General features: G+C 42.8%; 2 protein-coding genes across 2 annotated transcripts; both read left to right on the top strand.

The window, feature by feature from the left end:
• The first annotated feature begins 896 nt into the window (after window positions 1-896).
• LOC128091238 (lymphocyte antigen 6E-like) lies at window positions 897-4,585 on the top strand. The gene is made up of 3 exons (XM_052704296.1): window positions 897-948; window positions 3,734-3,853; window positions 4,341-4,585. Exons 1-3 carry the CDS (start codon window positions 897-899, stop codon window positions 4,547-4,549), a joined length of 381 nt encoding a protein of 126 aa, XP_052560256.1. The 3' UTR covers window positions 4,550-4,585.
• A 3,851-nt stretch (window positions 4,586-8,436) lies between these two features.
• On the top strand, window positions 8,437-13,603 carry LOC128091236 (lymphocyte antigen 6E-like). The gene is made up of 3 exons (XM_052704294.1): window positions 8,437-8,560; window positions 12,082-12,201; window positions 12,992-13,603. Exons 1-3 carry the CDS (start codon window positions 8,509-8,511, stop codon window positions 13,198-13,200), a joined length of 381 nt encoding a protein of 126 aa, XP_052560254.1. The 5' UTR covers window positions 8,437-8,508; the 3' UTR covers window positions 13,201-13,603.
• The last annotated feature ends 13,025 nt before the right edge of the window (window positions 13,604-26,628 follow it).

The following is a 26,628-nucleotide window of genomic DNA, read 5'->3' as shown; positions in this document are numbered from 1 at the left end:
TGTCTTGCTTCTGAACTCCACTTGGTCTTTTCTCTCTCTGAAAGCTCCTGGTCTGATGAGATCTCCTCTTGATCAGCACGTATTTCATTTCTTTCTTATTTTCATTTCTGATCATTCCCAATTTAACTCCCACAGTTGTTCCCATTCTCTTTTGTCTCTGCTGCATCCTGAGCTATGTGGCAAGAGGTGACAGTGTGATTGTGAGAGCTGGGGGAGGGAGCCAGGATGGACTGAGGAGGTCACCAAGGACTGGAAAAACCTGATAGAATGCACACATAACAACGAGCATTGTCGCTTGGAAACCCCACATGTTTCTGGAGGGCAGAGAAGCAGAGCAAACAAAGGCATCAGACCTCATTCCTGCTTGGGCCCCTGAGAACCTCAGTGACAGTCTCCAGGCACAAATAGTTGTACTGTGGGAATGCTACAGTATGGTGTTGGTGTTTTTCTGCTTAAAGTACTTTTCTCGGTACAAGTGTGTTAATTCTGAAGGACTCTGGGCAAGTGGATGGAGGATGCCAGATGATTCCTATCATGAAAGCAGTGAGCCACACCAGACTGGCATGGATGCCTCAGCCTTGCTCTAAGTTTTGTGGCTCAACCCTATAGAGTAAGAAGGGACTCCCATGTCTGAATCATAAATTGTTCCTCCAATTAGCCCTGCAGATGCTGGAATAACAGATTGGATCTGAGTGAGAGGTAGAAGAAATTGCTGTGCGTGATGGGTTATTTCCTACGCACAAACACACCCAGCGCTGATTCCACATTATGGGCTGTCACTCCCCAAAACTTCAAATTGATGCAATCAGATGAAGTCAAAGCAAACACAGTCCCAGTATAAAACCTTTCGATGGTGCATCATCCCACACCGTGCGGGCTCTGAGGGTACAACAATCATGAAGGCTTTGCTTGTTGCCCTGCTGGTGGCAGTCCTGTGTGCCGAGCAAGGTAAGGTGGTACAGAGGCTGGGGCAGCCAGGTGGAGAGGATGGAAATGCCAGAAGAGAAGTTAGAGATAATACAAGAACAAGAGGATTTGACTGCTTTTGCTGCAATTTCTGAAGTCTTGGTAGTGCACTTTTTTCTTTGGTATTCCTTACTTCAAACAATATTTAGTGAGGCTGAGTCTTAGCCTCTGCTTGAGCTCTACCAAGGTGCTCATACCTCACAGAAGATGAGCTCACCACTTGTGTTTCCCTCACTCTTGAATACTGTGCTCTGAGCATCTGAAGATACATACGTGAACTGAAAAATGCTAAGAGTTGAGGAAACCATCGAGCCTGTGAGAGTTTTTGGACAATGCTCTCAGCATAGGGTTTGATTTTTGGGTGGTCCTATGCAGAGCCAGAAGTTGGACTCAATGATCCTTGTGAGCCCCTTCCAACTCGAAATATTCTATGATTCTATGAATTAAGCTGGGCTCACAGTTTTGCCTTCAGTTTTCTTTTTCTTCCTGAATGAAACTGCTGGAGTTGCTGATAAAGATAACTGGGCTAATGTTGAGGCTTCATCTTCTGCCAGTGTTTCACTTTATTTCCCACAATGGCACTGCAATTAAGAAACTGGGTTGCTGGCAGATATTTGAAAACCCAAGAGCTCTTTGTTCACAGCTTTGATGAGCTTTCTTAAATGCCTCACAGTGAGCGTATTTGTAATGGGCTCCACAATATGTTGTGCTTGGCCTCTTTCAAAAGCAGATACAGATATGACTTGATAACTGTCTTGAGATAACAAAAAAAAAAAAAAAACCAAAACACAACAACAACAGTTGCTCTCCCTGCATGTTTATAATCCCAAGGAGTACTTCAAGCCTTTTTGCACTGCTAAGGATATTTCTGTCTGCATTTGCAAAACTAGAGCTAATGGAGGGTGGAGGCCAAACATAGGCAAGACTTCACAACAACTACAGTGTTTTAAGTGGTTTCCTGTCTTGCATTAGTGAAAGCATGAGTGCATTTCAGTTGCTTTTGCACATGTACTGGAATCTCAGCTCTGAAGGAATTGTTTTTGAATAGCTATGTGTGATTTATCAGAGGAACAGATCAAGGAGGACTACATGGAGTGAAAAATCTGGTAACATATGGGTCAGACAGCAAGTCTGGAATTGCTATTGCATGGTATGCAAAGGATATCAATCCACAGCCTGAGCCAGGGGACCTCCAGAGAGGAAGGTGGGAGGCTTCATCCAAATGACAGAGAAGCACTCAGTGTTGATTTGTCAATTTAAAAGGAAGTTGAAAGAGCATCTGGATTGGTTTCAGAATAAGGTGATTGGTTGTTTGGTGAGGTTCCAAGCTCCAGATCTGTATGCAAGGCACCTGAGCTCTGTGAAGCAAAGAAAGTAGCTTTTTCTTCTCTTACCTGAGGGAGTTTGGGCATAAAATGGCTTTTTTTCTCTTTTATAGTTGCTTCTGGAGTTGTCTAACCAAATGTTATGGGCAGGTTCAAATTTAGGGATGTGTTTGAATCAACTGAGCAAGTGGGCTTCAGAGAATAGTGGAAGGAGATTACAAAAAACAGGTTCAAAATCAATTGAAAGGAGCTGCTCTGTGCAGAAATAAGGACGTGAAAAAGCCAAAAAGAGCTGAAGTAAGGAAATGTTTATCTAAATGAAAACCCTCTCTGAGTTGGCAGTTCATCACCTTTGATCAGGAACCCTCAATCATTGAGGTTTTGCTGTGCAGGTTCTTGTGGTGACCATTCTGGAGGTGTTCAAGAAAAGGGGAGATGTGGGACTGAGTGGCATGGTTTAGTGGACATGGTGGGGAGGGGTTGGTGATTGGATTTGATGATCTTAGTGGCCTTTTCCAACTTTTCTACGATTCTGTAATTCTAACCATTGGTGGCAGTGGAGCAGGCTGTCTTTGATATCTGTTTGACTGCCTCCTACACCTCTGACCAGAAATGTAAGGAAAATGTCATGGGACTCTGAACAGGATGGGAACCATTTTTCCACTCCCAGCAATTGTGAACCAACCTCCAGGGAACGCAATGGCACGTGCCTGTGTTTCTTGCTTGGCCAGGTGTCAAGCTTGGAAATTTGAATCAATTTACAACAGTTTTGTTCAGAAATAGATATCCTTCCACCTCCTGTCTTTGTAATAGCCCTTGCTGAGACCTGTTTATAATGTCACCGAGGACGTGCTGTTCGAGGCAATGGTAGAAATAATCGCTCCATTGTTCAGAGCAACCTCTCCCAGGGAACTCCCTTTAACGTGACTCTGCTTAGTAATTTAGCCCACAGAGGTATCATAGGCTTTAATTAATTCGTGCCTGTACAATGTTTTGCAGATGCACTCTGAAAATACTAAAAAAAACCCTAAGCTCTTAGCTGAGAACGGCGCCAGTTTATCCTCTCCTTGCCCAAACTGTGCTATGCTAAACTATACCGACTTCTCCTTCTGCAGATTGGATGCCAACCAGACCAGAATAAAACATGGGAGAGATGGAGCTTAGTCTGCAGGAAAAGTCACAGCAGAGCACTGCTGAGGCTGAAAAATGTGTTTTCGGATTTAATCACCAAAAATCTAAAGTAAAGAGAGAAAACTTGTTTTCTTCTGTTTGCTTGCCTTTTCAGCTTCATTAATCAAAACCAACCTCTTATTTCACTTGCCGTGAAGAAGCATTTGTAACACGTACTTTTTCTTTTCCAATAAAGGACGTAGCTTTTGACACTTTCTTCCCAGGAGGGCATTGCTAAAACCACTGATGTGTGTCATGTATGCTCTATTCAGCTTCCTCCTTGTTTTGCTACGTATGCGAAAATGAGCACTCCAACTGGAACTGTCTTAAAACCTACAAGTGTGAAGACCACGAGAAATACTGTACAACCACATACAGTGCTGCTGATCTTGGTGAGTACTAGTAACACCTCAAGAACTATGTTTTTTATCTCCAAGGACAGCGATGGGCAATTATTTCTTCAGGGCAGTAGTTGCTCTTGTTGGAAAGAGTTGATCACAAGGGCTTGAGGCTCACATCATATGATGTGGAACACAGATATTTTCATGAGCAGACCTCATGATCTGGAAGCTCATACCCATGCTTGGAAAGGGGTTAGTCATAAGGAATGTAGTTTTAGAAATTAAATATGCGTTGACAGTGATTTTTTGCTGTTCTGCATGAAGCATGGCATGGATTTCTATCAAGGTCTTTCTAGTGTTGTGCACTTGAGCCAGGTTGTGTGAACTCTCACCCAGTACTCATCAAATCTGCTGATCTCTGATATTCCTGCATTGCAAGTTAAATGCAGAGCATTATACTCCTCCCATTTTCCTCTGGTCAGGACTTGCAGGGGAATCTTACTTCACAACTCTCCTTTCTTGTCTGTTTTTCATCCAGGCAAAGACATGGGATATCGCATAACCAAGAAATGTTCTGCAGACTGTCCTGAGACCAACACAGACTTTGGCATCGTGGCCATTGCCACCAAGTGCTGCAAGACCTCCCTGTGCAATTTCAGTGGTGCCAACAGTGTGAAATTGAGCTATGCTGTGATGTTCCTGGGAACGGTCGCCAGTTTGATCTGCGTCATTAGGGCAGGATTGTGATGAGGGTTGAGGGTGGGAGAAGATGTGATGACCCAAAGGCCTACATATGCTCTTGCCAAATAGATTAAACGACATCTTTTGTCAAGTGTCTCCATCAAGGTCTACGCTATTCTGCTTTTTTTCCAACACTTCTTTTTCAGATCTGACCCACAAAATGGCATGGCAGTATAGCTCCTTTTTTTTTTTTTCACTGATTGTTTTGTACTAATTTTCCCTGAGAAAGCTATTTTGTTTGCACATATGTGACAATTGTCAGACAAAATAAAGATTTATGTTATTCTAGAGTGTGTTTGATACATCCACACTAAGCTCAGCCTGAGAAAACAGCTCTGACAGAAAGGGCTGCAGCTTGAATCTCTACATCACATCAAATTCCTTTTATTTTTTTAGTGTCTGGGAGTACTCTCTTGCTGCCTTTCTTCATTGACTCAATTGCATCCAGCAGCTCAAGAAGGACACTCCATAAAGCCACATGTTCTGCCTGATCACTCAGAGCTGATGAATGAAGGTGTCAATGTGGAAAGGTCAAAGCCATTTGTGTTGTTCCCACTGCAAGCTGGCACTTGTAGCGGCAGAGAGAACTGCTTTGTGACTACAGGCACTTGGGAGTGGGGGCTTGGCAAGTTGCACTCTTGGCAGTGCTAACAAGTCTTCATGTGATCGCTGCAATGTGGATGATTTCACCTCTTAAATGGGTCTAAGTACTTTCTCAAGATGCTGGGGATGTTCAAGATAAGGACGATGCTTTAGAGTTCTCCTCATTGAGAGGTGACCTCTGTGCCAGCTTGGAGAAGATTATGGTTGCGTACTTTAGGAAAAATTTCTCCTCTGAAAGCATGGTGAGATATTGGCACGGGCTGCCCAGAGAAATACTGGAGTCACCACCCCTGGGGGTTTTCTAGAAACATGGAGATGTGGCACTGAGGGACATGGTATAGTGGACATGATGGGAATGGGTTGAAGATTGGACTTGATGATCCTAGAGGTCTTGTGCAGCCTTCATGATTCTATGATTCTAAATGATTGCTCATGACAATGGGATGGGAATTGGGCAGAAAGAGCTTGGAGAGGTGGTGATGCCTGATCAGATGGGGTGATCTCTTTCACTGCTGTATTTTGAGGCTTGGGAATGAGAGAGATGGAGATCCTAGAAGAGTTCTTGGAGATCAAAGCTCTAAGATAATGGAGATGGTCAAAGGACCTGCATTCCTGGAGCAAGAAGGTGCATAATTCCTGGTGGAACTCCATACAGGAGCTACATTTTAGGAAAGCTTAAGTAAAAGTAACACCTGGAAAAAACTCCTGTTTGCAGCCCAGCTGGGTTAGGGAGTTCTGCTCCATCAGTGCTCGAGGCAAACTGCTAAGGGCATGAACTTCTACACCACAGCGCGAAACCACAGTGCTGGCTGAAGGCTGTGAAAGGCTTAGTCACTCTGCAAAGATTTATTTTCTGGGCAACGAGGGTGTCGTGGCATTCCTTGAAATATGAGATGGACCAGCTGAAATGTTGTGGCATTTCTTTTTGGAAAGAGAAAAAGAAACTTGGCTTTTGTGCTTCTCTTTAATTGCTTTCACCATCACTTTTCCTGTATACTAACCGCATTCATTTCTGAAATTATTCTTAAGGCTTTGGGCCAACTGGAAAATCTATAAGCAACATTTGAATTAGGCACCATGATTAACTTCAAAATTCATCTTTCATTTCATGAAAAAATAAATGTTTTCACCAAAATAAAGAAATTATTCATCCTTCTCCTGTGGTGACCTCAACTAGATTTAGAACAAGATAAGTAAAACAAGATGAGCAAAAGACACATCCCCCTCACTCTCATTTAAATCCCTTGTTTCTCTTTCCAAAATGTTCTGGAATTTCATAACATCTAAACACTTGTAAGCTGTAATATTCTCTTCTCTTTTGCCTGGGTCCATCTGGTGACCTCTTTCTATCTGCTTGGATTCTTTTCAATCTATTGGTATTGATAAACCTGGTATTGATAAGAGTTGAAGATAGCATTAACATCAGAGACACACATAGGGCCAGTTACAGGAGCATACAAAAACCCTGCAATACCTCTTTAAAAAATACATTCTCTCCATCTCCAGATCTCAGCAGCTTGCAGGAGACAAGACATATTTTGGTTTTTGCTTAGATGAAACTACAAGGGAGGGAAGAAAAAAAGTGCCTGGCAGATCTGCTATTTCTGTACCTGTTAATGGATGCTGCTGGCTGAAATAAAACTGAATGTGGGCTGCCTCTGCAGTGCAATGTACAGGCTGCAGAATGACATTGCCTGGTGGCTGGAGCACCCTTCTCTGCTGTTACCTCGAATAGCCTGCAGTAAAAGTTCATTTGCCAATAAAGATGTATGAAATCTCTTCTGGATTGGAGATAACAAACTATTTCAAGGAAAAGAGAGCTGCAGTCCCTGGTATGGAGGGTGCAAAGCTTCTATTTTCTTCCTGCCTGGTACATTACGAAGGCATTGGCTTTCCAAGGCCAAACAACACTCCTCCTTCGAGTTTTCTTGGTTAATTGCTGCCTCTGTTCCAGCTGAGTTTCATGCCCTACCAATTGAGAAAGCAGAAATTTCCTCACCTTAGTCACGTAAGTCTCCATATTAGGAATATTTCTACATTCAATTTACAAGACACTGGAAAGACTTACAACACCTGAAGAACTGGGCATGCCTTTCCAATGAGATAATGATTGGAGGTGGGTCCTACTGGAAGCTCAACTATCTAGTGGGAGGTGGAAATCTAAGCAGTTTTGAGACCAAGAAAAAAAGAAAATACAACAGATGGAGAGCAGCAAGGGGCAGAGTCCCTGACAGAAGCCTGGGGCACACAGGTTGCTCTGAGTGTCACGTGCAAAGGACCCAGCTGGATCATTTTTGGGACTGTGCCTCCATCCCAATGGTTAGATGGCAGAAAGACAACAGTGGGAGGAAAAGGCAACAGAGATGAGAAGAAAGTGAAGAATGATCTAATTTTGTACAGGGAGAGAGATTGAAACGTGGTAAAAATGGAGGAATAAAGAGCACCGTACAGAAATCCAAGGGAGTATTTCTGTCAGGTGTTTAGAATAATACTGGTTGGCTATCATTCTTTTTTTCTGAAGACTTAATGAGTTGAGAACATTGATCAGGCAGCCCCTCACTCTCCATGATTTCAGTGTTTTGTCTGCTGTTGTTTTTTTTCTCCCTGACATTTGTTTTTTTGCAATTCGTGAGAAAATTCACAGCTTGCTCAATGTGATGGGGGTGGATGTTATTTTTATTTTCTAATTTAGGTGGTCATTTTCATTGCCTAGTGGAATTTATTTTCCAATAAGAGAGTATCTTCCCTCATATAAAATATCCACTTTTTTGAACAGAAACGTTTAGGATTTTGAACAGCAGTATTGAAAAGACTCACAGAAAATTATATCTGGTCCCCTATGAAATGCAGTGGAAGGAGATTGCTCTTGTGATCTAGCTGTACTGAGAATCCTGAGAGACATTTTGAAGACGTTTCAATCCCAATTTCAATTTCAAATTCAATCCATTTCCATATGCATTAAAACAGTGTGTGAGGATGGGATCCTGGAGGATGCAGACTTTGCTGAGAGCCTGGAAAGGCGAGCGCTCTCTTCTCACATGGACTCTGTTTTGTTTTTGTGCGCTGCTCTTCCTCCACTTATCCAGAATTAGAAACTGTTGCATACTTGGTACCAGATGAGTAAACCAGATTGTGAAATAACTCAGAAAAGAACTGGGGGGGGGAGAGAACATACGCTTGTTTAGATTTCCAACAAAGCATATTTCCCCATACAAGCACTGACACGTTACTCTCAATCACTCATCATCTGACACACTGCAACACCATAGTTATTATCCTAGCATAAAAGCAAACACTGCAGAGGTATAAAAACTGCCCCGCGTGCGCTCTGCTTATTTTGGAGGCTGCGAGAACTATAAAGGATGAAGGCTTCTCTTCTTGCCGTGCTCGTCGTTGCCCTGTGCACGGAGAGCGGTGAGTTGCCAAGGGTTGTTTGGTGCGAGCAAAAGGCCAGAGCTGGGGCAAGTCTTTGACATTGCAGGCTGAGGAAAGGATTTTGCAGCACAAATGGTAATGCTGAAGCTCATTATGCTCTATTCCATTCTTCAGGATAAGAACAGCCGATCCTTTCTGTGGGCTGCTGCTTTCCTACCAGGAGAAGTCACAGAACCACAGAACCCTTTGAGTTGGAAGGGATCTTTAAAGGTCACCTAGTCCAACTCCCCTGCAATGAATAGGGACATATACAGCTAGATCAGATGCTTAGAGCCTGGTCCAAGATGAAATGATGCTGAGGAGCTGAAGTGGGGGTTGAGATACTCTCTCACCTGACACCTTCCAAACCACTCCAACATTTGGAGTGGCTCTATGTAGAGATCTGCAAGCCATGAGTCTCGGTGGAGCTCCATGAGAAGGGGACTTAATTGAGCATTATACAGAACTGGAAGTGGTAATATAGAATCATTGGCAATACGGAATCATTGACTCATAGAATCGTTTGAGTTGAAAGGGACCTTTAAAAGTCATCTAGTCCAGTTCCCCTGCAATGAACAGGGACACCTACAGCTCTATCAGAGTGCTTAGAGCCCTCTCGAGCCTGACAAATATTTCCAACAAGGCTGCAAATTTGACCTATAAGAAAATATAGCCTGACTTTTTTTTTTCTTGCTTATTTATTGTTTGCAATTGCAAACCTTAATCACCTAACTTGATAGAGATGTTTGTGCTGCAAGAAGATTCAGCTCTGTCTCCCATCTCTTTCCTGCAACTCCTTTGTCAGTGCTTATCCCAGGTTTGGGATGGAGACACAGGGTCCATCCTCATTCTGATAACTTTTTCTTTTTAATCTGAACATCCCTCTGACTACTTCAGGGGAAATATTTGATTTTGTCAGCTCAGATGGCTTTTGCCCTATTCTAAACCTAGAATAAATCTAATCTTTCTCTGACTCAGTTGTAGAGCTATAGAATACCTGCAAATTACCATCAATTTTAGTCCCCACCTAGCAGAGCACTAAGACTCATAGTTAATTTGAAGCTGTAAATGTTTATACTATGGAACTTCACAGGCTTTAAACTTGGCATGTACTCAGTGGGGTTGAGAAACTCAAGGGCAATAAAGCCAATTCCTTCCTGCAGCTTATCAACTATAATCAGCTTTTTAAAAAAGATCACATAATGAGATGGCAAACTCACTAAAGGAGTTGATGAAAATTAAAACATAGGCAGCACCACTTTGCAGTGCAATGTAGCCAGAAGGCTGGTAGCTGTTACAATTAATCTCAAACTTGAATGATTTTAACGGTGCAAATTCTGCATCTGCCAGAACCTGTACTTTCTAATGCCTTACAAATGTTAATTGTTTATCCGTGTGGCTCAAATTATTCACTTGACAATCTTCATTGTAGAATACTCCATTTCATTTAGAGCAGAGATTGTTCTTGCTAGATGCAGGAAGGTTACCTTCAAGGTAGCCACATGCCTCCAGAGTCATCTTTAGTAGAATCATAGAATACCCTGAGTTGGAAGGGACCCATAGGGATCATCAAGCCCAACTCCTCATTCCACACAGGGCCACCCAAAAATCAGTAAATACATATTGGGAGAGAAACCTTACAAAAGGGTAGTTGGCAAAATTGCTTGCTTTCTCCCTCCCATGGCAACAGGACTCTTAAATTACTAGCTTTATCAATCTGGGATGAAACAAGATTTGGGCATCCAACAAGCTCCACAGTTTCCTGCATAGATCCAGAAAGTTTCTCTTAATTGTGATTAAAGCACAAAATGTATAACATGTCTAGAAAACCGAGACTGAGGACTCTGCTCCAGTGTATGGCTATCAAGGTGGAAAGGGTGGTTCCCAGTGGGGTGGAGCAGATATGTGCCTGGTTGCGAGTTGCACAAGAGAAGTGAGCAAGGCAACACAAGTGTTGAGCTTGGGAAAGAAGAGAGATGGTATCTAAGACACTGCAAGCCCAGCTACCCAAATTTTGTGTCCTCTGCTAAGTGCTCATCATCAAGAGATAAAAGGAGGGTAGAATATGCGAGGACTAGAGGCCACAAGAGGAAAGTGAAGGTCAGCGCTGAGTGGCTATGGGAAGGGAAAACGGGTTGTTAGCTGCAGTATGGTGAGGAAGAAGCTTCCACAGAGGCAGAGACAGATGGATACTTCTTCCCTAAAATTCATTTTTGTGGTTTCCTATGAGATACAGTGCATGCTCCGCTCACTTGGGTTAATGGTAGGGAGTGGAGATTCTGTTTGGGTCAGACAGATTTATTTGACTCCTGTTTGGCTCAAACAAGGGCAGAAATGCAGTTAGGACATTGCTGGCAAAGGTACCAAGAAGGGCAAAGGATCTTGGGCAAGAGAGAAGAAGGATGGAGGAAAAGAAGAGCAGGGAAACAAAGCTAAGGGAGATTGCTGGCACAAGAATAAGATGGATATTAACTGGTCACAGACAGGGATAGCCTGAGAATGAGAAGAATGAGACTAATCCCCTTTGGGTGGCATTACTGCAGGAGTGTTTGCTCCAGATAAACAGATGAGCAGGAAATTCCTGTTATCATGCAAAGAAACCTTCCCTAAGGATCTCTTTGCCATGAATGATTGCTTTAGCTTACTTGAGCACAAGCTGTTTTCATTCATTCCTATTAGCACAACACTTTGCAGATGCACTGTGCTACAGATGTACCAAATTTGTAGTATTAGTGAGTCTTTACCCTTGGACAGCTAAAAAAGGAATGTGCTGCAGCTGAGGAGCTGGTTTGCTGAGTCATGTCATCCACAGAGCCAGGATTGCTTCCCAGTGCAGGAAAGTTCCAAGAATGAATTCATCAGATGCAAGCATCCCTCTTCCCACCAAACACTGAGGTGGAGAGCTACATGGCCTGTCTCTTATTTGAGATAGGTTGTGGGAGCATGCAAGAAAAAAATCACACTCAGTATGACCAGGGGACTTACTCTCAAATCTCTCTTCCTTTTGGTATTGAAGATTTTTAAAAGAATTCAATGTTGGTCCACCTGTCTGTTCTGAGAAAGGATGTATAGGCCAGGACTTTTCAGATAACTTGACAGGGATACAAAAGAGAGTGGACAGGAATCAGCTGGTTTCTTTTCATAAAACAGCTATTGGCCAGCAAAAAGAGATGGGGAGAGGTGTTAGAAATTGGGTTAGAAAGAGACCACAAAAGCCACATGCTTCTAGTAGTAGTAGACTGGCGAACTCTTTCCAACAAACATTTGTGATGCAAGAAGTTTAAATGGATTCAAGTGAGACTCAAGTATCCAGAAGGGATGTCCCTAGAAGATTACTAAATAACCAAACCACAAGAATTAGAACTTAAAGCAATTTTGGTCCCAAAGAGCAATTTTGGTCCAAATTTGGATGCCTCCTGTGACTGTTGACAGATCTTCAGTCTGGACTAGCACCGCCAGTTTTGTGTTCCTATGAATATTTATAGAGATGAGTGATGGATGTTTGTGTGCTTCTCTTGCAGCTTTCTCCTTGACATGTTTCTCATGCAAAGATGCAACTTCCAACATACACTGTCTCAGTACAACCACGTGTGCTGACCATGAGAAGTACTGTCTAACGACATATTCTACTAAGGGATTCGGTGAGTGTGAAGCTTTTTCTAGGGCTCTCTTGACAAAAGAGGTTCAAGATTAGGCTGACTACAGGTGCCCTCCCATCAGGAGATGTGACAAGGGTTAGAAGGATCATGTCACAAAGACATTAAATATTACTTCGGGTGTGAACTCAGCTAATTCATTTCTGTCACAATATATCATAACAATGCGTGTAAAACACACCCAGGAGAGGGAAATAATGGAAAAGAGAAGATTTATTTGCACAACAACCTTGTCTAATCTGTAGATATATCGACAGTGTTGGAACTAGAAAAGACCAGGTGCTGTGGAAGGGACAAAGCCAAGGCAAGATAATGATGACATCTTCATAGAATCATGGAACCACAGAAAATCATAGAATGGCTTGGATCAGAAGGGACCTCAAAGATCATCTAGTTCCAACACCCATAGATATGTTTGCCAACTGCTAAATCAGGCACTAAACCTGGGCCCTATCCAACCTGGCTTTGAACACTTCCAGAAATGTGGCAATCTTGCACTAAACAAATGCATTAGATCTGTGAATTCATGCTTCAGGTTCCATTCAGCTGGGCCTGAACAAGGCACAGGAGTGCCTTGTTCACATCCCCTTAAAGTCAAGGGATGGTCACCATAGGTCACCTATAAACAAATAAATGATGCAGTGTGCCAAAGCCCAAAGGAAAACCATCAGCATTCAGTATAGAACAGTACATTCCCCAGTGCATATTGTGCAGATATTTCATCACTTCTTAAAAAAATCTGACTTTTCTCCTTGTTCTCTCTCTCCCACTTCAGGCGATGACCGTCAGCAAAGTATTACCAAGAGATGTGCTGCATTTTGCCCAACAATTGACCTGAATATAGGGATTGCAGGTGTTGCCACTAACTGCTGCCAGACTTCCTTGTGCAACATCAGTGGGGCCAGCAGTGTGAAAACCAGTTACACCATGATAGCTGTGGGTGTCTTGGCCAGTCTTGCCTGCATCCTCCGCCTGGGGTTCTAAATGGGATGGGAGGAAAGGGGCTACGTGGCCTTGCACTGCAAGAGTTCAGTATCTCATCTGTACAGAAGTTTCTGCCAGGGTGAATGCCATCCTGTCTCTTCAACCTGGTGTGTCACATCCCATCAGTAAATATTTTTACTCTTTCCATGCTCTGACGGCCATGCACAAGAGCATGACCCTACCTCAGAATGGTGTTTGGAACACCATGTATGCTCTTTACCATACACAGAGTACCATACAGGCACCATCTCTCCTACTACACAACTTTGTAACTCCATGCATTTTTCCCCTTCATTTTGGCCCTACCATTCTCCTGTACCATTTTTCCCTTTATACCATTTTCTCCCATTTGATATTAGATTTGTTAAACAGAAGCTGGGCACAATAAAGTATTATTTTAGTCTGTTGTGTGAGTGTGTGGTATGGCATATAGGGTGCAGTGGTTGGGTGCACCCACGTTACCAGCAACAAGTTTGTCTGCAAGTTGAATGGAAATAACACTGAAATATATTCCATTCACTTTGCATTCATTTTGGGAAGCCTCTTCTAAGGTTTTCCTTCAATGTGTTGTTTTCTTTTCTTTTCTTTTTTTTTTTTTTTTTTTTTGTATTGGTAGAAGTGTCATTTTGTAAGTCTATTTCAGAGTAAACTCAATTCTATTTAACTTGCTTTCAATTTCTCTTCTGGGTCAGCTGGCGGAAAGTAAATGGCTGCTGAGCTCTTCAGCAGGCAAACAGAGGGGACAAGGTAGGACTGAAAATGAAGGGATCTCGAGCATTAAATTTTTCTTAAAATGATTTAAAAAATCACTTCTTCTAGTAGAAGTTGCTTTATAAGCATTACGGATTATCTTGAAAAGAAAGAAAAGTAACTAGAGTGGTGCTTAAAGGAAACTCATCAGAAAAAAAACAGGTGGTTTCTACCCTGTGTGTGCTGGAGTGTTTAACAAATATTAACTCCGAGGACAAATCTCTTATGTTTGCTAGTCAAGTTTTCTACCTGTGCTAAAATTGAAGGAACTTATTCCCCTTTTCTGACCTTCCTTGTGGATAATAGCTGTGAATAAGAGAGTTGCTCACTGAAACTCTTTCAGAGTGAATCACTCAATGCTGAAATGCTTTCTCCTGAGCTGGAGAAGCTTTCCATTAGGATTACTCCATCAAAGATCTCCCAGGCTAATTAGCTGGGTGCAGCTCACCCAGCTGGTTCTGTCTCCATAGACTCACCACACAGGGAGAGCAGCTGTACATGTTGCTCACTCAATTGGGACTTGCTGAGAACAGAGGAATGGCAATAGTGAGAAATATCTGGATCTTTATAACAGGTTTGCAAAGGAAATGTGGTCTTACAGCCCCAGCTTACTCAACCTGCTCCTGTCCCTTTTTGTCCATCCTTCCTCCCTTCCGTATCTGACTACATACTCTCTAGCTATTTCCTGGTCTTCCTTCTTCATCCAATGCCAGCCTGGACTTTGCTTCCAATATTTATTTTCTATCTAGAGATTCATCTCACTTTTTTTTTCTCCTTGGTGCAAATCCAAGGTTGGCCAAGGATAATTCATCTTTAGCCATAAGAGTCTTTGCTGTTCCTATGTTTTCTACTGCACTGCCATTCTTCAACTGAGCTGGCTCCTGCCTTCTATCCAATCTACTGCCTTCACCTTTCTTTCCCTCCTACCAAATTTAAAGATACTTCTGTGGCATACACATCTGAACATCTTGAACAAGCCAAGAACTTCTGTGACCACACTCTGCCCTCAAATGGCCATGCTCTGCCCCCAAACCTGATCATATGGTTGTGAAAATCAGACTGAAGTAGTCTCCAGTCTTTGCTATCCCCAGCCTTAGGATTTCTTAGGGACAAAGTTAGTTGGCACAGGCCAAGATCAGCCTGGGACAGTAATAGTGACTGCATTGATGGCAGCACATGTCTTGTCCTGGTGAACTTGGGAATATAAACCTGTTCTTGGCATCAAGGTTTAAAAGAAGGTAGTGTTCTATGCTACCTGAGCTTGGAAGGTGTCTCTGTTTTGAGTTCAGAGGAAGGCTGGGACCTGAAAGAAAAATGTGTGGGCAAAAGATCTGAAGTCACATCACAGAACCTGCTTCTGCCATGCAGGACTTCATGCAAGATTGCATTTTTGATGGGTTAGTGCTTGGACTAGATGATCATAGGGGTCTTTTCAATCTTAATGATTCTACAATTCTATGATCTATGTTCTGCTCATGGCTGTTGCATGGAGGAGTTATGGACAGCACTGGGAAGCCAGAATCCTGTCCCAAAGGGAGCAGCTCCACTTGTGGGCCCCAGCCTGCCTTCATCTCACCTTGTTTCTCCCTGTTCTTTACTATGAGATTGGTAAGGTGCTGGAACAGGCTGCCCAGAGAGGTTGTGGATGCCCCATCCCTGGAGGTGTTCAAGGCCAGGTTGTATGGAGCCCTGGGCAACCTGGTCTAGTATTAAATGTGGAGGTTGGTAGCCCTGCCTGTGATAGGGGGTTGGAGATTTGTGATCCTTGAGGTCCTTTCCAACCCAGGCCATTCTGCGATTGTGTGATTCTGTGACCCCAAATGTTTTACATTCTGTGTTGCCCAGCAACACAACCCATCAAGACTGACCTACATCTCATGTTACATAAAATGTTCCTTATCTGGAGATGGGAGCAGCAATTGCCCTGAGGCACAGGAGGTCCTTCCATAGTAAAGCCTTCTTGGCAATAGCTCTTGTATAACAGGAGACTCCTCTCTGCTAGCCTGCCTGAGAAATCCTGATTTCTTCCATACCTAATTTCATATCTCCACCCAGGGTTTCTATTTGGCTACAGTGACTACACATTCTTCCCATGGGAGCACCAATCTGCCCTGCAGACATATGAGATGCCTTGAGGGTTCTTGGGAAGACTGGTGCCTCACTCAAATAGCTGGGATCGCTCCTGGTGGAATTGGCTCTCTCTACATGGATTACATAAAAGCTCAGTTTACAGTGCTCTCAGTTACAATGCCAGGATCTGAATCAGACAAGGAGACCTTGCCCTGACTAAATCAGGCATGTGTAGGAGGTGATTTGACTTGGCCCTTGTTTTCCCTCAACTCAAGGCTTTATTGCCATTGATACGGAAATTTCTATGCTGCCTTCTGCTCTCCTTGAATGTGTTGTCCCTATTTTTCCCTCACAATGTCAGTTTTCTTCCCTTATTTGTGCAGATCAGATCGACAAGTGCACCAGGGACAAAGGAGGAGACAAGGTGGGTGTGTAAGATCAGAGTAAGGTCTTCAAAGGGTCTAAAATGCTTCTGAAAACCATGACAGGTGGCAAAACCAACCCTTCTTCAAAATTAGCTTTAGCTCTATTGACATATAGACTACTCATAGCACCATTTTGAGGTCCATTTTAGATTTCCCAAATGGGTATCGATGAGATCATTCTACAGAGGTGACTCAGCCTCCATAGTTATTTTGATCTTCCTCAATCTTTCTTCCCACTTGGTGCCCCTGATTGGCCAGCTTCAGGCCTTCCTCCAGGCTAAGGTCAGCAGGAGATGCTCGCTTCCCCATTCTGTGTGCTTAATTGTTGTCTCTGACTGCTGTGAGTTTTGTAATCTGTCCTCTTGGGAAATAAGGAATCATTGTGACTTAGTCACTGGGCTGCAAATTAGTTCTCTCTAAATGCTGGGAAGAGAGCATGCTCCAGCATTGTAATAAGCCCAGGGAATAGCAAAGACTTTAATGTCTTGAGAACAGCTCCCAAATAACCGTTTGACATACAGCAGTTTCCTACTCAATTTTCTCAAACTCAGTACACAGTTGTTGGCAGTTCTTGGCTGCACTTGATGACTAATAAGCTAGATCTGATAAAAGGAGTGAGCCAAAATCCTATTTCATTAAAGTTCATGTAGAAACAAATGGATGTTGGCAAGATTTGCATGATGGGGTTGAAGTATTAAGTCCTGAACAGAAGACCTCAAATCAAAGCTGACCTCTAAGTGAATCTCACAACCCAGTGTTACATATCATCAGCATCTGATCGTTAGTGAAATATGTATGATAATTAGTGAAATGTGTATCTTGGACAAAACATCTCGTTAGCCAAAGATGTAGCTTAGATAAAGCACTATGAGAATGAATTAACCTTTCCTTGCTTAGAAGCATAGCGTCAAGGCCAACTAGTACAAAAACTTCCTTAGTTTCTCCTGGAGCCCTGGCCAGGCTTTAGGTGCAATCCAAAGGAAAAAATGAAACCAGATGTTTCTGCCTGTCATGTAATCTTTTTTTGTGCAACAATACAAAAGACGGACCCTCTTCTAGCGAAGCTGGAGACCTTGCCTACAAGTGGAAACCCTGAGTATTGCTACTGCCATGTAGTAATGGTTAGATGCACTGCCTTGATCTTTATTATTCTGGCTGTATCCTTTCACTTATTATCCAATTGCTTTAAATTTAAGCAGAAGTAAACGCACTTCTTTAACGTGGCATCTGTGACATTTGTGCTGACCCTATCCACTGGCAAAACAAGGGTCTGTGGCAATAAATAGAGCAATCTTTCATATGTGGAGAAAAGGTGAAGAAATACACAGAACAAAAGTCTATGGGATAATTAATAGGAGAAAAACAAAGGGGAAATGGTTGCTTCCTTTTACCCTCATTGCAAAACAACAGCAGAAAGAGACACCCACTAATTATGAACAACAACCTGTTTATAAGACACAATAAACTTGATTGCCTCCTGCAAAGCAAAAGGTTTAATCTGATCTTTACCAGCACATCCCCTGTGAACCTGACAAATCTCCAACACCATGATAAGAGATGAGTATTTTGACATTGGTCTTGATTAACTCTGGAATTCACCACCTGGTTATGCCATTGCTGGAGCAGTATTGGAAAAGCCTGCAAAGTGTCAGTATGTCATGAGGATAAGGAAATTATCCAGCGTTAAATGATTCAGACACGAAGGAAATGACACCTTGTGTCGCAAAGGCCAATAAAATACTCTACTGATGGCTACTACAAAAAACACCAGCTGTACTATTCCATAATTGTCAGAAAAAGGGGGTTTTGACAACTTGTTCCTTTGTGCGTTCTGCTCCCTGCTGTGCAGGACAAGTCTCACCTTGGAGGAACACTAAAGTAGAAGCACGAGCTCTTACAAGACACATCCTATTTCCCAGAATGTCAGAAGATGATCTTAAGAAATTCAGAGGAGAGATACACAGAGGAATAGAGAGAAAATGATTTATTTAAGAAGAGAGATTGAAAAAGAGACATTGTGAGAGATGGCTTTTTTTTTTTTTTTTTTTTCAAATATATTGGGAATTCCAGAGTGACAATTTGTGGTATTGTAAATAGAGGTCTGATTTCCAGGAAGTGCTGGATGTGGAGAAAAGCAGACTCTCTAAAAGATGCCTAAAATAGAAGCAAAACGTCATTAAATAAAACATTTATGGAATTTCAGAAGGTATTCAAGAAATACAACGAAGAGAGGAGAGCACACAGGGATTAACTGCAGCTAATGGAAAAAAAATGATAAATAAATGAAGGCTGACACAAAAATTTGCGAAAAATATTTTGTGAATAGCCATTATCCAACTTCATTTAGTGTAAAATTGACTTTATTGGAGCTATATCAGCGTGGGTGTGAGTCTGGCCTTCTGGTTCTGTGTAACGTGTAACAATTAAGACAACAGTATAAGCCCTGGAAAAGGGATTACAAAAATGCACTGCCAAGACTGTTTTCCTTTGCCTGCAGGCTCCGCTATTTCATCAGTGCAGCTGCTGCTTCTGTGGAAAGACAGGAGGAAGTAAAGGCAATCAGAGAGAGAAGAGACAGCCCCCATTTCCCATTGCTCATTAGAGTGGAGGAGCAATAATGAAGGTGCTAAAGGGACTTTTTCCCAAGGTGCTATCGTGCACCATGAGCTCCAGCATGGAGAACTCCCACACGCACCTTACACACCCTTGGGTTGACTTCATGCCTGGAACCTGTAAAACTGCTGCTGTTCAAAAGGTATATAACCTGTCCTCCAAACACCTTCCCAATTGAGCTGAGAGGATCTGGTGGAGATGAAGACTACTCCTGTTATCTTGCTGGTTGCTGTCCTGTGTGTGGAGCAAGGTGAGCCTCTAATGCTGTTACCAATGAGAAGATGGAATTTAGGGAGCTATCAACAGCTCTGCAGTATTGCAGCGCCTCAGCCATGCTACTGCCAACTTCCAAATATACCCTGATTAACACTGAGCTCTCTATTTGCTGCAGATATAAGATCCTGATAAAGTAATTCTTTCCAGCAGGCAGTACCGAGTGATATAGTCCTATGTTGCACTGTATGCTGGGTTATATTCATAGAGTGGTCTACAGTATCCTTCTCAGCTATGCAAGTTGAAAGTGCCAGAAGACATAAGAAGGCACATTTTTTATTCATGTTGGTTTTAAATATTTTACATTCTTTTCCATGCTGCTGCTTCTTTCATTGTAGGGAGCCATGTGCTGTGTCACATGTTTTGTTTGCTAGAAAATGCAGCAGTGAGGATTTTTATAGGTGAAATCAGAGTCAGAGGTGAAAGAACTTTTCTTGCATATATAATATTAAAGGCATACTTCTTCCGAAAGGAAGCCTGAAGTATTCTAAATGTGTGTCTTCCTTCTGAGACTGATCCATGTGTATTGCTGCTTTGCTACTGGCACTTAGGAATAATGATCAGATTGCCAACATCTCCCCACGCCCGATGGTTTCCCAGAAACCATGATACATATCTAGCAGGGGTTGAGAAAGAGGCGTTTAATTAATTCTTGCTCTCTGATGTATCAAACCTTTACTCCCACATTATTCTGGCAGATGGCTCTTCAGTGTGCCTGAAAGTTTTGGATGGCTTTGGGGTGAGGAAAGGGGTATGTAACTGTACAAAAAAAAATGACTTTGTGTTCAGTCCTGAGTGATGTGAGATCCAAGACTCTAGAAGAATACATTTCATTGGCGTACTTTATTGATCTAGTGGGCTGGTGATGTTCTATGCTGATATTAGCTTGCAAACAGACGTGAAGACAGCCTTTTATACAGCATCTTTCTGTAGACCAGTCTAGATCAGAGAAAGCTAGTAATTCTAACTCAAGACTTCTACACTCAAGAGTAAAAGATCACAACTCTCCATACTAATACAAAGGCAGTCTTGGAGACAACCATTATTTTATTCTTCTCATGTACCTGGGGTTCCATTCCATTCCTGTGTCAAATTCTGATCAATCTGGTCTCACAGCCCAAAAAACATGGTCTGTTCCATTTGTTTCCATGATCTCAGCAGTATAGAACAAATGACCAGAAGAAATCTTAAAAGGTCAAGATCCTTTTCCCGCTCTGAGGCTGGGCCAGATCAGGAAGACGTCTGTCAGATGGAGCTTTGTAAGTTTCCAAAAAAGAAGATAAAATAGCCTAGAACTGCTCAGACACTTCTTCCTTCAATGAGCTAATCTAAATATCTAATGACCATCTCTTTTTATGTAGTTCTCCCCTGTTTTCACCATAGGGAGTTTATTACCTTCCATGCAGCTTATTTTTTCTTCTTTGAAGAGGGTTCTGCGTCTTTCCTCAATGTTATCTTGCTTTGACTGAGAAAGTTGAATGCTTCAAATATTTTTTACAAGGCTGTATTTTCAAGATCTCTGACCACTTCTCCTCCCTCTCCTCTGGTCTCTCCAAGTGCTCTACATATTTTTTGAAGTGCCACATACAGATTTGGACATCAGTGTTTCAGCTGAGGTCTTGACAGAGTGGAAAGGCCACCTTGCATACCTTCCACATGACATTGCTGCCTGTGTTCCTTGGAGTGATGTTTGTTTTCATTGCTATAATGTGACACTGTTGGTTCCCACTGTTTACACTGCCATTCTTAATTGTAACAGAACCTGTTGTTTCTCATCCTACATTTACGGGGTCAGTATTTATCTTAGTACAACATACTTTTCTTTATTGAACCGCATGCATTCTTTTTTTTTTCCATTCCTTTGTTACATCCACAGATCAAAATCACCTAGAACTCTGCTTACAGTACATTTTCAGTTATTTTCTCCTTCCCTTCCCTTCCCTTCCCTTCCCTTCCCTTCCCTTCCCTTCCCTTCCCTTCCCTTCCCTTCCCTTCCCTTCCCTTCCCTTCCCTTCCCTTCCCTTCCCTTCCCTTCCCTTCCCTTCCCTTCCCTTCCCCTCCCCTCCCCTCCCCTCCCCTCCCCTCCCCTCCCCTCCCCTCCCCTCCCCTCCCCTCCCCTCCCCTCCCCTCCCCTCCCCTCCCCTCCCCTCCCCTCCCCTCCCCTCCCCTCCCCTCCCCTCCCCTCCCCTCCCCTCCCCTTCCCTTCCCTTCCCTTCCCTTCCCTTCCCTTCCCTTCCCTTCCCTTCCCTTCCCTTCCCTTCCCTTCCCTTCCCTTCCCTTCCCTTCCCTTCCCTTCCCTTCCCTTCCCAGGTTAAGCACTAGATCAGGTTTCATAAGGTCCCATCCAGTCTGGTCATGAATGTTTCTAAGGATGGACCATCCGTAGTTTTTGATGCTGCACTGGACATAGCTGGCCTTCTGGGCCACATGCACACACTGCTGGCTCATGTCCCACTTTTCATCCACCAAAACCCTCAAGTCCTTCTCCATAGGGCTGCTCTGAAAGACTTCTTCTCCCCATCTGTATGCATGCCTGGAACATAAGTGCCCCAACATAAGTGCAACACCTTGCACTTGGCTTTGTTGAACCTCATGATGCTTATAAGGGCCCACCTTCAGATTTATTCAAGATCCCTCTGCATGGCATCCCTTCCTTCTTCTGTATCAACTTGTCATGGTTTTATAATATTTTTATTATCAGTATTCCACATCATAACATCATGTAGTACATTGGGAGTTACAGATGCTCCATGGGTTCCACCCGCCCCATTAGTCATGGAACTGGGCTGAACCAGTCCATAAACTGCTTAAACAACTGCACCACTCGGCTTGGTGTCATCTTCAATACCATCATTCTATGTCATAGATAAAGATGTTAAAGCATATCAGTCCCAAGACAGACAGCTGGGGACACCACTAGTCACCAACCTCCACCTGGCCATAGAGCCATTGACAACAACCCTCTGGCTATAACTATCCAACCAATTCCTTATCCACTGAATAGTCCACTCTTCAAATCTACATTTCTCCAATTTAGAGATAAGGATATGGCGTGGGATCATGTCAAAGGCCTGCACAAGTCCAGGTAAATGACATTGGTTGCCTTGCTTTTGTCCACTGATGCCACCACTCCATCACAGAAGGCCACCAGATTGGTCAGGCATGATCTTCCCTTGGTGAAGCCATGCTGGCTATCTCAGATCATCTGCTCATCCCCCACGTGCCTTAACTGTTTCATGACCTTCCCAGACAGAGGTGAGACTCACTGGCCTGTAGTTCCCCAGGTCCTCCTTCCTTCCTTTATTATAAACAGGAGTGATATTTCCCTTTTTCCAGTCACTGAGGACTTCACCTAACAGTCACATGATCATCAGGAACTTCTAATTTAATAGTTTCTCTGAACTACATTGCCCTTACACTTCTTTGTAGCCAACTTCTTATCAGGCAAAACCACACTCACAATAATGTGTCCTCTAGTTGCGTTCTGCCCTTTCTGTACTGATAGTGTCCCCACATCTACCAGGAGCTTGGCAAGCATTTTGCACTGATTCACTTTCCAAAAATATCTGTGTTTTTAAATAAACTAATCCCCTCTCCTACACACACATATTTTGCTCTTGGTGATTTTGAAAGCTCAGAATGCAATCGCCACAACCAAGTCTATAAATCAGTTAATCTGCTGAGCAAGGATCTGGTTTCTCATGCACATTGTGTTTCTGTTTTTTGTTGTTGTTGTTGTTTTGCTATTTTTATTTTTCTCTCCTTTTATCATCACTTTCCATAGGCTTTCATTTTTACCTTACAACCTTCTGTATCTCACAGCAAGCATAAGCATCCTTGCCAGACAGGACAACTCATCATTGTCTGCCTGTGCAGCTGGTCATCTTTATCTGTATTTCAGACAAAAACAGTTAAGCCATTCTTTTGGTTAAGACTTCCTATTTACTGTCTACCTTACAGCAGTTTGCAGAAGTTCAACACAGCATCTAACTGCTCTCCCCAGGCTCCTTAGGACTGAGGTTAGGCCAGCTCAGTTAGTGGTGTCTGACCTCAAGAAAAGATACGTGACAGCACTCTCCAATACGACTGAAAGAAAAGTAGGATACTAGGCAATGTCCATCTCCTCAAAATACTTCAGGACTCAGGCATCCTCAAGTTTTCCATGGCAAACACTTTTGGAGAAGCAAATAAGCAGTCATTGACAATCCATGTGAAGGATCTCTCAGGATAGAGAAGCTTTTGCTCAGCAATAATCTCCATCATAAAAGTCTCCCAAATCCTTGAATTCCACTCACATCTACTGCTGCCAGAGATTGCAAACAGATCAATAATACTTCTCAGTCTGAGACATATGAGACAGAGGGATTTAACATTGGTGCTACAGGTCAAGGGATAAAGCAAGTCACTGGTCATCTACACATGAGAATTTGTCAGGATATAACTAGGAAAAATGTAGATATTTAGATTGCAGGTATTGCAGTTCTTAAACCACAAAACGTGCTCCTTTATTCCCCCTCCCCCCAGGTTATCCATTTATGTGCTATGTGTGCCAAGAACAGGAGTCCAACAAGGACTGTTTAACCATTTCCATGTGTGCAAAGGAAGACAAATATTGTGTGACTGTCCGTGACAATGTTGGAACAAGTAAGTTACTGAACAACTCTTTATTTGTGCTGTAGGAAAAGGAGTCCTATGAATTCATGCCAGTCACAGCCACATATGGAAACAATAGACCCAGTCAACAATTGTTAGGAAACCCTGCTGCTCCCTATTGCAAACACTGCAGTGTTGCTTGATATTGTTATCAAGAGTTGGGGAAATGCTGCCACCGTGTATAGGAACACCAGTTAAACCATAATTCTGGTTAAAACTTCCTATTTATTGTCTATCTTGGAGTAATATGCAAAAGTTCAACAGAGCATCTGACTACTCACCCCAGACTTTTCAGTGTCAAGCTGGACCAGGCTATGATCTAGCTGTAGATGTCCCTGTTCACTGCATGGGAGTTGGACCAGATGACTTTTAAGGGTTCCTTCCAGCTCAAACGATTCTATGATAATTTCACTTTAGAGACAGATATAACTCGGAGCCCAGAGCAGTCATTCATCATATATCAGCAGTATTGACATGGCCAGACTGCTACTAGTCCTGAGAGGACATATTTGCCTTGGGGACCACTCCCTGGCCTCTTTTTTTTTAATAATCACCACTGCAGATTTAGCTAGGAAAGCATTATAGCAATAATCCTTGCACTTCATTCTTTTTTTTCTTTTCCCTTCTCCTCTGCATTAGACTCTGACAAGCCTAAATATGTCATCTCTAAGATGTGCTCTCCAACATGTCCAGAAACAAGTCAGCAACAAAACCAAGCCCACCGGAATGTTTCATGCTGTGAGAAACCATTGTGCAATGTGAATGGAGGCAGCAGCAAGCAAGGCAGCTATGCAGCGACGTTCCTGGGTGTCCTAGCTAGTATCGCTTACATTTTTGCCTGTGGACAGTGATGGCTTAGGAAAAGCACCCTGTGTTGGCATTATTGTCTAAAATAAAATTGTGTTACACCGGGATAATTACTGCTCTAAGAGCTCATGACTTGCAGATGAGCTTCGCCTGGGATTTTCAAGAATCTCAGTAAGTTAGATGCTGAACTCCCATTGGTTTCCTAATCCTCCTTGAACCTGAAGTGTCTTCAGACAGTCATGTAATCTAAGAAAACACGTAAAAGACCCTTTTGACATGTTCAGGCTTCAAATAGTTACAGCTCTGAAGATAATCTTGAAGACATACTTTTTTCTCTTTGAGTTTTTGAACACCATGCGGAATAGCAATCCACCCTGCCAGAAATACAGGTAATAGTTCAATAGTCAGCACAGTGGAGAAGTTCAGTACCTTCTTCAGGTCACAGTATGTCGGTTAACAAACATCAGTTCATAAACAAGAAAGAAGAAATAAATCTTATTTCTAGCAATTTCTGGAAATTCCTCCAGCCTCAGTCAGCAACAATTTCTGGCTCCCATGGCTATTTGCACTTGGAAGGGTATCATGAGCATTCATCATCTCCCAGCTCTGACGTGCCAACTGAGTTTGGAGAAAAGGCAAAGAGGAACAAATGTGATCTAGAGAGGAGATGCAGTGTCTGGTAGTGGGGAGATGGAAGGGAGAAGGAGATGGTTTGGCATACACAGACCTGGTCCAGCTGGAAAAGAATATGTCTCCATACCTATTTCCCTTTTTTTTTTCTTTCAGGGCCAACCCAACCCAACTGCTATTGCCAAACCCAGTCATTTAGAGACTGTGAGATAGCTTTAAGAAAACCATAGCTTAGAAATGATTGATTGTGCTGGGCTTTGTTAGATTCAAGGCTCTTTGCTTCCTCCTCTCCCAGCAAGAGCTGCAGCTGAAGGGAGGCAGAAATGGCTCTGTATGAGGCCTGGAGATGTCTACGAAGAAGAGGGGCAGGCAGCTAAAGACTAACATAAATACCCAGAGCTTCCTGGTCATAACCCCTGCTGCAAGCTCACTTCTCCGGAACGAAAATAAAAAAGGGAAGAGTTGGCAGCAAGACTAGCTCAGCTGTGTTCTGACACCAGGACTCATCCAAACAATTCAGAGTCTTTGTTTTGTGGTTGTTGTAGCTGTTCTTTTATTTATTTATTTGTTTATTTATTTATTTTATTTTTCCTTTCATGAGATGCTTTATTTGCTAGCTAAATGAGATCTTTTATGAGATGATTTGCCTAAAGCATTGTCTTGAAAGTCAGCATATTTTTGACTGCAAATCTGGAAGGATCCATTGTTGGTGCTGGCAACAGGATCTTGGTTTCTATAACCATGGGATTCAGTAAGATTGACAATTAATTGTAAGGGATGGAATCAATCTCAGAGAGTGGGGAACATGCATCCTTAACAGTCTGGCCAACCTGATAAGGAATGATTTAAGCTAGGAAAGAGGGGGGAATAGGAGAGTTACAGAGAGCACCCAGATAGCAAATCAAAGCTGAAGTGTGGATACCTCCATCAAATGCTGGATTAAAGGACAGACTAACAAGGGTGACACTGTTGTGGGTGTTTGCTACAGGCCACCTGATCAGGGGGAGGAAGTAGGTAAGGCCTTTCATAGTGGAGTTCTGTATTCTTTGAGGAGAAAGCAGGGTAATAAGTAGAACTGCAGAAGTGGACTGCAGGAGGGCCAACTTTGGCCTCTACAGGGACCTTCTTGAATGAATACTATGAGAAGTGTCCCTAGAAGGAATAGAGATCCAAGGTTAATATCCAAGGATCACATCCAATAGGCTAA

This window comes from Tympanuchus pallidicinctus, unplaced genomic scaffold (assembly GCF_026119805.1).
Source record: "Tympanuchus pallidicinctus isolate F22 unplaced genomic scaffold, pur_lepc_1.0 scaffold5, whole genome shotgun sequence".
Classification (NCBI taxonomy): Eukaryota; Metazoa; Chordata; class Aves; order Galliformes; family Phasianidae; genus Tympanuchus; species Tympanuchus pallidicinctus.
Note: the sequence above shows the minus strand (reverse complement) of the source record. Positions and strands in the feature narration are given on the sequence as shown.